At 36.4% G+C, this 18,535-nt stretch overlaps 1 protein-coding gene across 2 annotated transcripts in view; it reads right to left on the bottom strand.

Annotated features, from left to right (window-relative positions):
* LOC149529612 (histone acetyltransferase subunit NuA4-domain protein) overlaps positions 1 to 18,535 on the bottom strand; it is a 113,565-nt gene that overhangs the window by 83,903 nt on the left and 11,127 nt on the right. For both annotated transcript variants that reach the window (XM_089809097.1, XM_089809098.1), the window contains exon 3: positions 15,914 to 16,014. In XM_089809097.1, the coding sequence (XP_089665223.1) occupies positions 15,914 to 16,014 (101 nt within the window). The remainder of the gene's footprint in view (positions 1 to 15,913; positions 16,015 to 18,535) is intronic.

Here is an 18,535-nt window from a genome sequence, read left to right as displayed (position 1 = left end):
ATCAGCGATAAAGGGCTTATGAAATAAGTTGCTCACTAAATTTCAAGGGTTTTTTTAATTTTCCAATTTATGGCGATTCATGATTCAATTCGGCCTTGCTGATTCTGATCTGATTCCAATTCTTGTTACTTTGGTCCAAATAGATGAAATGAACAAAAAAGAAGACTTTTTGTACTCTGACCAAAATAGAAAAATAAGAATAACTGCAGTAGAGAAACAGCATTTCATCAACTCAAACAAAATATTGATGCATTCATCTCAGGTAAGGAGAATACCTCTTGCAGCTATAATCTTCAACTTTCCTTCTTGGCAAAGGAGATTTTTTTCTAGTTCTCATGTCATGAAGTGTCTCAACATGACAATCATAATGGTTACGCCCATTGTGAAGAAAACAAAATTTAGCACGAGTCTCTCAATGTGATAGCATCATGGAGTCATGCAACATGATGTTCACCATAGCTACTCCCATCTGAATAAACCATAGTAACCAGAACCACCCAAAAATCGCCTGAATCGGCGATTCCACGACCAGATTCATGTTGTGCGATTTTTTTTGCATCGTGTATCGGTATCACTGATTTCTGGGCTATGAATCGCTGATTTAGGCGATTCATGGAAAAATCGCCAAAATCGCCTTTAAAAATCGGGTATGAATCACCCGCGGCATGTAAAAAGGGAAATTGAAAATTTTTTTTAAATCACTTGTTTTTTTTACTTTGTTTTTGACCTATTCTCTTTGTTATAACCCTAAAGGGCCTTATATTTGTTAAGCATGAGTAGAAGAGAGAAAAAGTGAGAGAGAAGAAGAGAAAAGAAAAGTCATAGGTTTCCAACCGGCAACAAGGTAGAGCACCAAAGAGATCAGCAGGCCATTTGGGGAGCCCATCAATTGCTTTGGGAGCATTAAGCAGCCAATATCAACACTCCTCAACTCATTTGCAAGAGGTAAGTGCTTTTTTTTTTCTTGCATGTTAGTGTATTATGCATTTTTTGTTAAATTTTTAGTGTATTATTCAGTTTTTGTTAAATTTCTATAGTTTTCAAGAATTTTAGTGTAAATCTTGAATTCTTTATTTTTACTAAGTTGCAAGCTAAGGTTTGTTGTTTTCTAACTTTTATTAGCTTCAAACTTTGATATTTTACATTAAAAAAATTATTGCAGCAGCCTTTGCTCTCATTTTTCGCAAATTCCAATGGGTAAAAAAGATGAATGTTGGAAATATAATGAAGAGTTTCCTAGAAGAACCAAATATCAAACAAAATGCATGTTTTGTAAAGAAAAAATAACTTCCGGGGGTATTTATAGATTGAAATTCCACATTGCTGCTATACTTGGACACAATGTTACAGTTTGCACTCACCAAACTCCCGAGGCAAAATGCACTTGCTTAATGGCATTAGAAAAAATTGAAAAAGACAAAGCAAATAGGAAAATGCAAGTTGAAGGGTTAAGGGGTATTGGCTCCCATGTTCCTGCATCCACAGCCGCATCCACATCTGCATCTGCATCAGCTTCCGCATCCGTAGGTTGTGTTGGAGAGGGTTCTTCTAGGCCTCCTTTTTATCCTAGTTCTTATGCTCGTGCTAATGCTAGTGCTAGTGCTAGTGCTAGTGCTAGTGCTAGTGCTAGTGCTAGTCGGTCACATACTGAGACAGAGTCCCACACCAACCTATTACAGCCTAGAGTGCGGAAAAACAGAATGGATAGTTACTTTGTGCCCCGCACTACTCCTGGTTACCAACCCACGCTTGAGGGCATGGGTTTGAACAAGGAGATTCACGATGCTGCCAGAAAGGAGATATGCAAATTTTGGTACTTTTGCAATATTTCATTTATTGCAGCCAGGTAATTGATTCTTTTTTCTTTGTTTTCTTTAAAGTTAAAATTAAAAGGAAAAGTAAAACTTTAATTATATCTACTTGTTTTATAATTTGAGTCTTTGACATCTAAACTTTTATTTGTGACAGGGCTCCTTATTGGCAGAATATGATAGATGCGGTTGCTATTTGTGGTCCGAGGTTTAAAGCCCCAACTGAGGCTGAGTTGAGCGGACACCTCCTGGATGAGATGGTAGAGGACATGAGGGCTGACCTCGAAGAGAACCGAAAGGAATGGATTGCAAAAGGTTGCACCATCATGACTGATGGTTGGACCGATAGGAGGAATAGAACACTCCTCAATTTTCTTGTATCCTGTGGAGGTGATTGATCATTCTACTTTCCTACATACATAATTGTAAATTTTGATTTGTTGAATGCTAATTCGTTAATGCTCCATTTAATATTATAATTCGTTGTTTTGTTACTTGTAGGATATACCATGTTCATAAAATCCATTGATGCTTCCGCACATGTGAAAAATGCCACATTTTTATGTGAGGTTATTGAGGAAGTTATAGCAGAGGTGGGGGAACAAAATGTGATCCAGGTGGTGACGGATAATGCAGCAAATTATGTTGCAGTAGGTAAACTTTTAACTTTTCAAGTTTTGAAAATAAATTTATTTGAATTTTGAAATTGGAGTTTCTAATTGACTTAAAATTGTTGTAGGTAAACTTTTGATGGAGAGGCACCCCACCATATTTTGGTCCCCTTGTGCGACACACTACATTGGCCTCATGTTGGAGGAAATTGGCAAACTTGAGTTTGTCAAGTCATGTGTGGAAAGGGCAAAAAACATATGCAAATTCATTTATAATCATGCATTTGTCCTTAGCACAATGAGGAAGTACACAGGAGGCAAGGAGTTAGTTTGCCCAAGTATCACGAGGTTTGCCTCGAATTTCATCACCTTGCAGTCCTTGTTGACATCAAGGGATGGATTGAGGAGCATGTTTGTTGGGCAGGAGTGGATTTGCTCTTCCTATGCTACGACCACTATAGGGTTAGATGTGGCAGATTGCATATTTGATGAGGATGGTTTTTGGAAACCCGCTAGAGAAATCCTTAAGGTAAATTTATTGCAATTTAACATTTAGTATTTTGCTTTTACTTTAAGTTATATTATTTTATATTTAAGTTTTGACTCAAATTTTTCGTTTTACTTTATATATGGGTCACTAAGCGCCTTGTAGCTTTGCTACGAACTGCTGATGGGGAGAAGCCCTCTATGGGCTACATTTATGAGGGCATGGATAGGGCCAAGGAGGCCATCAGAGCCCAATATGCAGGAGTGCAGGAGAGGTACGGCCCTATTTGGGACATCATCGATAGGAGTTGGCAGAATCAGCTCCATCGACCCATCCACGCAGCAGCTTATTATCTGAATCCGGCATTTCGTTTCCGTCCTGAGTTCAAGGCGGATGCGGAGGTTCTCACTGGCTTATACACAGTGATTCAGAGATTGAGTAGCGATGAAAATAGCGCTGCTGCAATTGTTGAGCTAGACTTGTTCAACAATAAGGAGGGGCCACTTTTCTCTGGCAAGATGGTCATAAATGCTCAGACAACACTACAGCCAGGTAAAAATTAAATAATATATTCAATGTTCATGAATCTAGATTCTAAACTTAAAGTGGATTATATAATGCATTAATTTTAGAGTTGTAATTTGTAAATGAGACTAATTGTTTTTGTTTTTTCCTTATTTCAAATAGATGGTGGCAAATGTTTGGGGCCACAACCCCAAACCTTCAAAAAATTGCCATCCGCATTCTGAGTTAGCCGAGCAGCGCTTCTAGATGTGAGCGCAGTTGGTCCATGTTCGAGCACATCCACTCGAAGAGGAGAAACACGTTGACAGTGCAGAGGTTGAATGATTTTGTCTTTGTTCATTACAACCTTCGCCTTAGGATCAGACAGATTTTGGGCGCTAACTCCTCTCCGATCATTCTGGAGGAGATTGATCCAAAATCAGAGTGGATCACAGAGACCGTGGACCCAGTCTTCACTGAGGAAGACCGCGCGTGGGTTGACCAGGTGGATGTAGAGGTTGAGGTTGTGGCCAAGGCAGAGGAGGTAGCTAGAGCACGTTCAGGCATTGGTAGACGCACACGCGCACGCACAGACGCAGGCCCTAGCGACGTTATTCGTGAGCCCATTGCCCATGCAGGGGACATCACTCGGCAGTCCTCTAGGACCTATCTTACACGCCTTTCTCATAGGCAAACTGGATACTCAGAGGCTAAGGTTGAGGCTGCAACAGAGCTAGAGGATGATGATGAGGATGATGAGGCTTGAGCTGGAGCCTTGTTTTTATATTTTGTTTACACTGTATAGATATTGATAGTGATACTGAATCACTGATAGACATATGTTTCAAACTTTCATAGATCTTCATCTTAGATTTATACATACATTTATGATTTGATGTCTTACAGATCTTCATGATTTCATCTTACTGATTCTATGATTTGAATCATTATGATCATTTGATTTTTATTTACTTCAGCTAGCCTACAATTTACATTTTAGTACATAATGATAACATAGTTACGTATGTGATGGATTTTATGTTTCATGTTTATGTATGTTAGATTCTATCTGATGATGTTATAGTGTTTTTAAGTTATATTCAATAAAGGGTGCATGAAATAAGTCTTAAATTGTGAAAATCTTTACATTTAAAGGGTTTTTTCAAATTTGTCGATTCATCGCCGATTCACCCCCGATTCACGATTCAATTCGATTCGGCCGTGCCAATTCCAATACGATTCCAATTCATGTTACTATGGAATAAACACAAGCTCTCATCACGGAGTCACTCGACATCCACTATGGCTACTCGCATGAGTGGAAAGAGCAACAAGTGCTTTTGCCTCAAATTTCTCCATTAGGGAAAATAATGCATAACAAGGGCATTTACCTCAAATTGCTCCTCTCAAAGAAAAATTGCATTACAAGAGCTTTCACCTCAAATTTCTCTATCTCAAAGAAAATGCATTACAAGGGCTTTCACCTCAAATTATTCCCTCTCAGAGCAAAAGCATTACAAGTGCTTTCACCTGAAATTCTCTTGTCTCAGAGTAAAATGTATTACAAGGGCTTTTACCTCAAATTTATCCCTCTTGAAGAAAAATGCATTAAGCTCATAATAGGAACAATTGAATGTTGAGACTCCTAAGAAGATACCCTCTTAGTAAGGAAAGCATTCTCACAGTGTAATGATATAGAGCTTCACACAGTTTTGATTATCACAAAATGTTATAGTTGACTCTAATGTTTGATCAAACAAGGAGCTTTTGAAGCTACATTGTTTCATGAGCTTGTTGGTCCTCTACAAAGGACTTGGCACTCTGAATCTACCACTCAAGCTCCCTCTGAATCTCTGACCTGATATAAATTACGAGTCACTAAAGAGTATTAAAACACTCAAACTAGGTAATATATTAGATATGTTGTGACAATACAATGAAAGAACCCACAGATTGAAGTCACATCCAGATACAAGCGAACTGTTTGTAAATTCTTGCCCAGAACTCACGCACGATGAATATGCAGTGCCTTTGATAATGAAACCTGTCTACCCTCTTCAGTGACACTTAAATAACTAAAGCTCCTCAAAGTTAGTTGAGTACATTGCAGCGTTAAGTATCTCAGTGCAACTGTAAACAATCTCCAAATTCATGCTACAGTGCCTCTTAATTGCACCCAACAAATGTCTAAACATACACAAATATGCACAAAACATGTGCAAACATACTTAAGAATGGTATTCCTGCACCCGCATGTCAGTTCTACGTAGTTTGGAAAGGACTAAATCTGAAACTCTCAACTTGTGCCTAGGAATTCTCAGAATTTAACTCCCTCTGAATGTTGTTTCCTCCTCTGGAAGAAACTGATCACAATGATAGGTTCTTCGTTGTTTAGTGTCCTCGTCTCTTTTTTTTTCTTTTAACCACCTTCTTGTTGCAAACTCTCCATCCAAGGTTGACCCAGCCTAGTTATGTGACATCAACTTAGACTCATGACCACAATCTAAGTCTTCATGTGTGTTCATTTCTCTGGCTGGCATAGCTTCCTCATTGGATGTCTTAAGCTCTTCCTCATTTGAATTCCTTATGCAATTTTGGATAATTAATCAGTCATCCATTTGCTCCTCAATCCAACTTATCTCTTTATTGGTGATCAATTTAGCAATGCCCTCTCAGATTTCAATCTTCATATCTTTCTCTGATATCAAAAACCATGGTCCAAATCAATACTATAATGATCCCCTCCAAGATGATCTCCACAACCTGTTGGGAGTGAGACACTATATGCTAGTTGTTGATCATTGAGCGTGCATCAGAACCTTGCTCAAGGACCACCACCAAAGTTGCAAATCAACCCAATATCAACTCAGCATTGGTGTATAAAAGATGCAATTTTTTGGTCTAAAATCAGAAGCAATATTTGTGGCAGGTTTGTTGTCATAAATTGTAAGATAGGCAGTCAAGAGACTAATCTGACATTGGAAGTCAAAAAGGCAATTTGATTCAGAAATTCATATCTTCATCAATATTCACCCAAGCTTCAATATGACACCCCATGCTATGCTTGTATTCTCTTTGAATTAGATCCATCAAGGCAACGATATATTAATATCCTTAACTCTGAATACTTTATGCTCATATATTCACTTAATGGTAAATCTCACATGAAACAACTCATGAATGATGCTCGAAGAAACTTCGAATCTGATTTTATGACTCATCTCCTTCATATTGTATAAACTATAGCTGCTTTGAATATTGGAATAATCTCCGGTAAACTAGGTCATTTGGTACCAAGAGATACAAATATGCTGAACATGAGGCATTCCCATGAATTCTCCAAATTGTATTGAACACCTTTAGGTCAACTCACATGTTAAAAAATGTCTTGATAGCCTAAATTGTGACCAAGAAAGTGGCGGAGACAAGTATACAGAATTTTGCACCTTCAACAAGTGATTTCGATGCAGTCAATACAAAGAGCATGGAGAAAAATATACAAGGCAAAGACTATAATAAATCTTCACAACTTCAAGGCTTTCACTGCTTAACCAAAACTGATCAGATCTTTTCAAAATCCACTCTGATACCATGTCAAATTTTACGATCAGAAATGTAAGCGATCAAATAAAGCAACATATAAGATAAAGAACACAAAGTTTATCCTGAGAAAACCCTCCTACTCAAGGGGAAAAACACAACCACACCAAAAGATCACTTCATTGAATAATAATAAGAAAAATTTAGAATGCCCACAAACTAAACAATAAAATGAATACTCCTTTGAGTCTGCACATGTTTAACCATTAATACATGGCATTCTCTAAACAATAATATTGAACCCTAGGGCCTCTATCAATCATAGCTCTAAGTACGATCTGTTGATCTCCCCTCATAAACTCAATCTGCTTCTGATCACGATTGATGGTGTACCTGCCAAGAGTTTGGAGCTACTGTAGACCCAAAATGCCATCCGTCCCTCCTAACTAAATCACATAGAAATCTGTAGGCAGTGTGCAACTACTCAGCTGAATCTCAAGCTGCAAGATCATCTCAGAGCAATTAAGTACGTTCCTCCAGCAATCTTAACATCAAAATGTAGAACCGCATTCAAATGTAACTTCCTTTTCACTACCATGGAGGCACTGATGAAGTTGTGTAGCTCTCATATCCATTAAGCAAACTATTTGCTTCCCTTTTACTACTCCCTTCAAGTGGATAAGACTGCTTGTAGGTACTCTAGGAGGGTGGCAATCCTAGGTGCTTGACCTGAAACCTGTCCCTCAACCTTCTCCACATGGGACTGCTTGAGATTGCCATATTCATCGCTGTCATCAGATTTGTTGTCTTCGTTTTCATCATCTGAAGCTATCTCAATTTTTAAGATTTCAGATTGGTCTTTGACCCCTTGAAAGACTTTTTAAGAGGCTGAACCACTGATGATGAACTATTTAAATCAAGTGCCAACTTAATTGCATCTTGGAGAGTATTGGGTTTCAACACTTTAACAAACCCTTAGCATATCTCACTCAAACTGTAATATCCTGAACCGGATATTTACTGATTCTTTTCTTTTCCCGATATAATCAGCAATAAAACTTTGCAAGTAATTTCCAGCACAATTGTAAACAGTAGAAATACCACCGGCACTTATCCAGCCCCTTCTTGAATATAATATTAGACTCAAATATAAACAAATGTAATACAAGACATTCAATTAAACCAAAAGCTTTTCCACAGATAATATTCCATAAATTTCAAAATAACACTCAAGATTCGAACATATAACCATGTGTTAAAAACCAAAAAGATTAAACCAGCAAACTCTTAGAACTCCTTAAAATACATTATTGCATTTTACAACAGCAATACAATAACCAGTACAAAAACCCAATCCTAAATATAAATTTAACAGTCAGATTGGAATGCTAGAATAAGAACCTGTAAGTGCGAATGAAACACCTGAAATGATGTTTCCTAGGACAATGGGTTTGCGTCCACTGTTTGCCAACACGAGGGGCTACATCCTCAAACTAGTTGAAAGTTGAAGCTTTCTGAAAACTCTCGCAAGAGAGAAAATTGAACTGAATAATAAAATCAAGCATAACCAGCAATGACCCTCTTTCCCCTTTTAATACACAAACCAAGACTCTTCAGCTCCTCTTTGGTTTTCGTCCTATTCCCTTGTGGCTCTTCAACTTCCGTAAGGTATTTCGTCTTGTTCCACCTTGACCCTTTGTCCTTTGTATAACATTAAATTGACCCTTTTAATATTTTGCGTCTATTTCTCAAAGTCAATTTTAATATTATATAGAATAAGACTTCAATATTTCTAATGTCCCTAAAGGGAACATTACACAAACCCTCCACAAACATCACTTTCTTGCTTTCAGACATGTTAGGGACCATAATAGATATCCATTGAAACTCATCAATGTAAGTGCCCAAGGCACCTCGCATGCCCAAAGATTAGGGCAAAAACACACCAAATCTTTTCTTTTTTTTAAAAGACGGTTATAACTAAGTTGATCGCACACTAGCATGGAAAGTGTTGCAGATAGGTTAACAGTATGTTAAAGCATATAAGTTTTCAAGTTTCAAGGTTGTACGTTTAGGTCACAAAGTGTTTAGGGTTTAAGATGCAAATTTACATCATCGATCAAGGTGATAGTTGTAAGGTGAAATTAAGGTACGTTTAAAGAGTCTCATTCTCATTTCAAGGTTTAACATACTATTTAATTCAAATACACATTCACAATGATTTCTATGTTGATAATGAAGACATTCATGATTAAGATTGATGAGTCATAATGTGTTGCTACAAAAACACTTGATAACGGGTTGATAAGGTTCAAGTTGTTAAACTATTGAATCATGAATTATAGGTAAACCATTTAAGACAAGGAAATAATTAGGTTTCAATTTCATTATACAAAGTTTGATCTACTAGGTTAACATTTTAAAAGATTAAGTACATGCGTGCATTGCAACAACTTATGAATTCATTTTCCTAACACTAAAACAACCTTACTACAAAATCAACATATAAAACTATTATGAAATGAAGTCCTAATAAGTTTACTTAAATCCAATTAGGCTATCCATATGCCTATATACATTACATTTAAGTGCTATAAACAATACATGATTTCACTACATTAATATGCCTTATTCACTAACCTCAATTATTCAAAAAAATAAACGATTTACTTTAATTCTATCTACTAGCTACTAAGTAACTAAACCAAATAGTATAAGATCATGAATAAAAATAGTTTACTAATATTCCAATAAAACCCATAAAGGAACTAAACTTAAATATTACAATAAAATCTATCTCCAAATATCTTTCACTAAATACTCACAATCCTATATATCCACACATACTAATTAAATACTACCTATTTACAAGTATAAAACCCACTTCTACTAACTAAACCTCCCTTATTAACTATCTAAAAACATGTTTCTTAACATCTAACATTACTAAATTAAATAATAATCACTAACTAATATAAAATAACCACTAACAAACTCTAACTTACCAACATAATTTTACTACTCAACTCATAAAACCTATTACCAAATACTAAACCAGATTACTTACTAAATTTTCATACTATCTAACATATAGAACAATTAACATATTAATCTGTTACCAACTACACATACCATAATAGAACTAATTACAATTTAAAAAGGACTTCAACTAACTTACCCCCCCCGCCACCCAACCTACCAATCACCTACACATGTCACTTGCCAAGTGGCTCCTAATCCTAGGAGAGCGCTCCCCCATGAGGCTCTATGCACTTCCCAAAGAGTGCAGGCCCATGTCAGCCCAAGTGGGCGTACCAAGTGAGGGCATGCTTGGGAAGAGTAAGGAAAGGAGTTGGGGGGAGTTGTGGGCCCCACCAACTCAAGGACCTTCTAAACAATGTTGCCAAGGTTTAAATGATTGCCAAAACATTAATTCATACAAGTCAGTGTGGATTTGGAAGCAAATGTGGTGGGTGGGGTGTGGACCCCACATGGGTCACATCCCACTCCATCCACTTGCTCATTTTTTAAATGGCTTTATATGTTTATGATTTAAATGAAATTGCCTCCTTAATTTTTTGAATTGATTTTCTTTTCATAATGAATACTTAGTTAAGTGATATTTAAATGCACAAGTGGGCTTTAAAATACAATTATTAATTGACTGTGTGTGAAATTTGAAAGGGAGGAATTTTTTTTTTCGTCCCATACAAATTCCAAAGACCTGTAGGTCTCAATTAGGAGGAAAAATATCCTAGTTTCTTTTGCTTTCAAAACGGTTTATGCCTCTATTCATTTCAATTCTGTTAATGCAATGAATTACTAGTTTAGCTAGGTTTTGTCACCTAAGTGCTACAATCATAATGTTTTATATGGACTTTATTAAACTAATATTCAATCCATTTAATCTATTGGATCCAATATTATTGAAAGTATGCAACATATCTAATTAAAGTGTTGTTCATTCGATGAACTTTATATTTCATTTAAATTTGAAGCTTAAATGTACAATACAAAATTATGAAGCTACTTAATAAAGCAAACTTTCATTCTTTCACCATTATTACAAAATGCAAAGGAATAAAATCTCACAGTGATTTAAATCAAAGATTCAAAAAAATATATCTTTTATTTCAACTTGAGATCAAGGATTACAATGAAGGTAATTATAGAAGTATTAAATCAATTCATCACTACTTTTGTCACATGATGGAACTAACATTTCCTATCAATTGATATGCATGTGCATCTTATTTCCATACCAAATACATTGCAAATGAACTTTTAATCATTCTTTTCATTACAATATATGCTACCATGCAACCAAAAAAGGGAGATATAAGTGGAGAGTTCTCCAAACAAAATGTAACATAACAAGACATCAACTCTCCTCCTTCACAATGACACCATCAAGAGATCAAAATTCCAAGTTTGCTCCCATATTTGAATCCACAAAAACTTGCAAATAAGGATGAACAATACCATGGAGAGCTCACCTCCCAACCTAGGCCTCAGGGAGGCCACCCAATGAGCTAGGAAAACCAATACCAACCAAGTCACATTCAAACTCAAACTACAAAACATTAACATCATAAGAAACACCCAACCAAGTCTTTCACAATGGGTTACACCTATGAACCCATGACAAAGGGTGAAGGTGGAACGTCCATGAAGGAGATGCAATGACAACTTACAATATCATGTCTTCACTAGGCTCAAAATCACACACATCTTCAATAAACATACTCTCCTTATCTCCCCCAAATAACATCAACATACATTGACAAACAAGGGTCCATAGACCTTTCCTTTTTCCCTCTTTTCCATGAAAAGAGACTCTACACTTCCATAGAGTCACAACAAACCCCTTCACCCCACAAGACCACTTCTTCCTTACCCAAGGGTGAGTAATGCCTTCACACCCATGAACAATCCTTCAAGAAAATACAAGAAAAAAACAAGACAGATTGAAATCACCATTTTTGCAACCCTCACAAACACAATACCACGATACATACAAATACAAGAGTGCAAGAACAAGAACTTCAAAACAAACTACTTTATTGCAAAAAATGAAGAACATTTATGGCAAAGAAGTCACCAACCTTACTCAAATGTGTTATGGAATAGAAAGTTGAGAAGAGCCCTATCATTTGTTACTCCAATTCCAAACCTTAGTGTCTCTTAAGATAGAGAGTGGGTGAACACCCACTAAGTTCTGCAAGGGCCTCTAATAAGGTCTCCAAATCCCACCCACCTACAAGCAATGACTTCTTCAATTGACCCTAAGTCATTAGGCTATCATACTTGTCTCCTACCATTTATGCATGTTTGGGCAAGAGTGTGGGTAAGGGCAGGGACACAAGACTTCTCCATTTTCATAACTTTTGGAAATTGGGAAATTTGGAGGGTCCCTGAAGTTACCTGGGCCTTCTAGTGGTGCTAATTAGGTCCCCAACTCATACCCCTACAACTTGGGTACTTAAATTCCACTAAATTTGGTTCCTAGAACCACTTTTTGGCCTCTATAAGTGACTTAAAATTTTGAATTTGAATTCCTATTTGGTGGGGCTTCACAAGATATCTCTAAACAAAGGGAATTAACTTAGGATCCTAATAAAATTCAGTTTTAGGTTAAGGGTCACATTGCCAAACCCTAATTGACATGTCATTTTACACATATACATGACAAGTGTCAAGTGACGCCATAAAGTCACATTACATAATACAATTTACATGTCACTAATAACCGTATGAAATAACCTAATACATAATTCAAATTACGATTACGAATCAAATTACATTACAACTAAGTTCAAATCTTTTCATTAAATTCAACCTTGGCCTCACAGTTTGCACATAGATTTGGTTCTTGGTTCTCCGATTAATTCCATGGTTAATTTTCCTACACACTCCATTCGAATATCAATAGTTTGAGAAAAATCACACGCACACACACATATATACTTAACTTGCATAATCAAATTTAACCAAAACATTCAAATTTTCATTTCAGTAACCTTTTCCTTTTTCTGCACATTGATTAAATATATCTGATTTGCATAATTGAAATACCATAACGTATTCATCAATTCAAATTAAATTACCAAAATAAACCATCACAATGCATGCATCTATATAAAACATCATCAATCATCATAAGCAAAGCATACTAGAGTAATCATCACATGGCGTAAATAATACAGATCAATGTCTAGTCAATCAAATAATGTCTTGAAATATCAAATCACAATGCATTAGCTGAGCTATGATGGGTCGGGGTAAGGCCTCACAGCACCACTGTACTTCAATTGGGCTAACAAACTGTAGAAAATTTCTATATCCTTCTTGTCAAATATAGTTATCAGCTTGCTGCTAAACTCCCCATATGAGTTAATCATGCCATAATCTTGAGTAACAAGGTTGTTATGCCACCAATCATAAGCTGGTTCGTCCAAATGCATAGTAGCAAACTTGATTGCCTCAGTCTTAGTCATGGGTTTTAGTGTAAAAAATGTATCCACCTTATGTATCATTTCCATAGCTGTAGTTTTCCCACTACCATCAAATACTGGTAAGGTAAGCTTGTTCATAGCATGCTTCAAATCCCTGTTCAGACACCTTGGCCTTCTATCATGCCTTTGCTCTTACCATCTCCCTTCACTGTCACATATACTGGACAAAGCTTAAATCTGCCTTAACATTATCCAGAAACAAATCCCATTAGACATGCATTGTCATGACATCTTCCGGAATAGCTATTGTTGCTCTTGAATTAGCAATCTCAACTTCCTCATTATGCTCCACAAACATGGGCATGAAGGGCCTATCTGTGGTATGAGTGATGTGGTGTCTATCTGCACTACCACCCCCACATGATGGCTTTGGGGTCTTCTTGGCCTGGTATTCATTTGTTGTATTTCTTTTTTAAGCTACTGCAAGACATCAGCAACATAATTTTGTCCTTCTCTGAAAGCTCTCAATGTTTCCCTTGCTTCTCTATCTGCTTCCTCAGCCCAGTTTGCAACTCTCTCAGCCATCGAATGAACTTCTACAATCTCAGATATTGACCTACCCTCAAGAAATTGTAGGGGCCTCAAAACTCTTTGTGGTTCTCTATTATACTGATGCATTCAAAACAGTCGTCCTCTAAGCAGCAAGTTCGTTGCTCTGATACCACTATAAGATTTCTAATGAAGTGTTCACTGCAAATATTTAATCTTATATCTGACTGCTACAAAAGGAATCTGAGGGTTGAGTATTCAGGTGTATGCTGTAATGCTTTGTGTCACTCAATATATCGAATAACCAGAACTATTGCTAACTTTTAAAGAATAAGACAACCAATTATTCAACAGTAATTAGCAAGAAGCGAAAATTCTGCAAACAATAATCCTTTGTGACATTACATTCGTTAGAAAGGCTCATTCTCGTCTAATCTTAAGCTTCAAACTCACAACTGTATACCTGAAATATTATTAAAGAAGAATGGCCCTGTCTAGATATAAGAACCTGTGATTGTGTAGCCTTTTCCACTTTGACTATAGTAGATGCGAGCAGACAATGAAGATCTCAGAACTCCTGCTATCCTTGTCTTGGACAACGTTACTCCCCACCATTCATATAATCATAACAATAAATGCTGATGCCAAGCAACTTATCTTCTTGTAGTTGGTTCCCAGGTCTGATCGTTCCGCTCCCTGTGGCAAGTGAATAGGCATCATCTCCCTCAACTTCAACACCCGCCTACAGGGTTGCAACTGTACTCAAGAAACCTCCTCAACCTGTGAATCTCTCCTCTTGACACCAATCATTACAGCACTTACCAACCCGCACAAGACTACCACGATTGGTTCTTCAATATCTCAGTCCCGCATTATAGCAAAATTGAATCTGGTTTGAATACTTTCATAAGACTGGGGCTACATCCAGTCTTCCTCTTTCATGTTGGGATCTCGTCCTCGAGAAAATGCAAATACAAGAACGATAAACTGCAGTGATATAGGTTTTCCTCTTTCTCTGTGTATCCATTCCTTCCTTCTCATACGAACATAAAGGCTTCCCCCCTTGCTGTGAGATTCCCAGGCATTACAAAGCACTTCATCATGCACAGCATAGGCAAGGCATTACTGCTCCAGGAAGGTTGGCATAATGAATAGATTGCCAATGTTCCACCCACAGAATTTGAATGTCACATAGGCCACAAACTAACTAGAAACCACGCCAGTGCCACGTCAATGTGCATTAGGCTGAGTAAAACAAATAGAGCCTTGTCGGTGTTGAAAGAACTCTGCAAGTGGGAAAGGTGGACGTTACATGGCAAATGGGCCCCACAGCATTCGTAGTTGGACTGCCACTAGTATATCGGAATGCGAGAATAGGCTAAGGCCAATTTTTTAACTAAGCTTGGGAGGAAGATGTGACAGTTTTCTAATTACGAATCATATAATCTAGCAAGGTATTTTTATTTTCAAAAATAAGATTCAAGTGTCCTAAAATTTGCAGCCAGAGTGTGCATAGTTGAGTGTGAGTGCCACTTTTTAGAAATCATAGTATAGTGTAAGGTGTTAAATTATCAATACCATGAACATTAGACATTAAAACACCTTTAGTGTATATTTTCTCATACTATTCCTATGTTACAAAGCTTCAAAAATTTCCACAACTTTTTGAAATCAATTCACAAAAATTGAACTGAAAGCTGTTAAAAGATAGGATGAGAGGATCCATCAAGCTGGCAGGAGGCACATGCATGGTTCGTTCAGCAACAACTTTCACAGTCTGTCAAAGACTCAAAACGTATCTCAATCAAAAGTCCCCAAACAAAAGCAGTCCATTGTTGTTAAATACATAATAAATAAGAATATCTTGTGGATCCAATATACAGCATGCCATTACTGAAACATTAAAAGAATATGGAACCTTTTATAAGAAAAAACTGGTATAGAACAGATACTTACTTTGCAGTATTTTTAGTAGATGAAAGAAACCCTTCAAAGCCCTTTAAAACATTTCCACATTGACTTGAATCTTGCAAATAAGTAGTCTCCAAATCATAAACCTGGTTAAAAATACATATGACTATTAGAAGAATTAAGGACTTGAAGAAAGTCATCCATAAGCTACCACCAAATGAGTTAAACAGCTAATACTCACAAGATATGTCACAATGTCATATTAAACAGGGTATATATTGATTAGATCACAAAAATTCCAACAAAATCAGGCAGAAATCTACATCATCCTCCTATGGAAATACAATTTTGTAAAGGTTAAACTGTTGGGACCAAAAATACACTAAGGTGTGAATGTGCATTTCTCCACCAGCAGTAGCCCGTTGCAAATCAGCAGCTACATCTGGGGAAGAAGGTCACCACATAAGCAGAACAAGGCCTAAATTGTGGGTATTGCAAGTTCCAATACAAAAGTAAATAACAATTGCAAACCACTTTAGACCTATTTGCCAAAGATCATAGAAGTTGAGCCAGAAGTTGAGCCAGATGCATATGATGGATACACAGGTGACACATGGGGAATGATTGTCAAGTGTCAAGCAAATATTTGCCCAAAAACTCTTCCAAAATTGACTTCTTGTTGATGGAATCTAAGCATTAATAGGCTAAACATGGGATACGCTACCAATTGGCACTAATATGTAAGCCTAAAGGCATAGGCAAGATAAGATATATTAATGCATGTTAATGTTTGGTAGCTTCAGTTGGATAAACTTGTGAGATTAAACAAAGTTACATACATTATATACATTATGTGATGTATATAATAATATGTATGTGTATGCGTAGTTAAATAATAAACTATTATATTGATTAAATATTAATGAATAGACATGCCACATGAAGGGACATGTCTATCCATATCTCATCCACAATATAAAGAGAGATTGCTGCACTTGAAACACACACACCAATATGGCAATGCTTAGTATATTTGCAGCAATCCTCAGAAAAAAAACATGATATCAGAGCCAAACTGCAAACGTAAGTAGGAAGATAGAAAATAACGAGCAAGGTGCAAATCTAAAAGAATAAGAAATGAGAAATGGAGATTTTATTTGAAAAGAAACAGTGACTATCGTGAAAGTCTTAAGCAATGACGGATTCATAATTATGATATTATAATATTGTGACTTCCATGTGGCAATACATATTGTACAAAACAATCATTGTGCACAAAATTGAACAAAGAGGAGGAACAACAAATCGCATCGTATGCCAAGACGGGTGAAACCAAATTTTGAGCAAGACTCTAACTGAGAAGGAAAGAGCAGTTAGAAAGAAAAATCTGGCAAGTCTTTTCTCTACAAAAACTTAAAGCATCTTTCACTGTGAAGCACGAGATTGTGATTCGTGGTAGGCTCAGGAGAAACGAACAAAGCCTTGCTAATCAATATTACATCACCTCAAGGTATTCTTTGTGACAGAGAAACCCCTTCCACAGCCATTGCTTGTCATCTTGATGTCCATTGTGCCAAAGAAATTACCATCTGGTCTTAACACGCAGGGGTTGTCTATCGCCTGTTCTATGATTTCTTAGCTTTAAGTTGAAATATTGGGCGAATGAAACATCAATGACCCTGACTCCCGTGAACAACACGAAAGATAAAGAAACAACCGACAAAGGAATAAAGGGTAATATATATTATATGCATTGAATTCCATATTGTTGTGAGGTTTTCACACCATCGCCCCAAAATTTTGGGGAACCCCCTTTTTTTTTTATCGCCTCGGCAAATTTTTGGATTGTCCAACAATTTTGATTTTTTGAGAATTTTGAGCCTTGGACACTTTCAAGCCAATGGGAGAGACTTAGCTTATTTTCACCCGATTTTTTTTTAACTTGATTTTCTAGAGCCACCAATTCTATCCTTAGGCCGAACAAATTTCAAAGTTAATTCCAACTTGGCAGGATAAAATTGTGAATTTTGTACTTAGACATTTTCTTTTGAAAATTTGGACATAATTGTATAAATTTGGATAATTTTCAAAAAATGAAATTTTTGTTAAATTTGGTCTTTTGGAAAATCTTAATTATTTTTTGGTGAAGAAAATTAATTTTTGTGATGGTGAAATCAAATTGCAAAATCGATTTTTAGGCTCTAGAGAAATAATTCTATTTGTGTTAAAATGCTAAAATTGCTTAGCTAAATCGATTGGGATTTAAATTGCAAAATTTGGCTTTAAATGGATTAAATTGCCTTGAAAACCTTTTTGCCTTTAATGAAATTGGTAATTTAATATTGAAAAATGACCTTTGGTTAGCCAAAATCCAATTTTAATGACGTATTAATTACTAAATCTTCATTAAATGGAAATATTTAACACCTCTAAGGCATTATTTATTTTCCTTTTGCAATTTTGGTCCAAATGGCAATTTAAAAAGTTAATTTTCATCATGGAAAAATTAATTTTAGCTAAGTATTTAATTGTGGGCCATAATTTTTGAATTAATTATTGTTTTTTCTTGCTCCCAAGGTCCAAGTCAGCTAGCTTGGGGGGAGTAAGAAAGTTGGGTATAAGAGGAGGCCTCTCTCCCATTTCTTCCTCACTTCTCACTTCTCCTTC

The sequence above is a fragment of the Cupressus sempervirens genome, chromosome 11 (genome assembly GCF_028749045.1).
Source record: "Cupressus sempervirens isolate cs-2001-9-10 chromosome 11, ASM2874904v1, whole genome shotgun sequence".
Lineage (NCBI taxonomy): Eukaryota > Viridiplantae > Streptophyta > Pinopsida > Cupressales > Cupressaceae > Cupressus > Cupressus sempervirens.
This window is presented reverse-complemented; position numbering and strand designations above follow the sequence as displayed.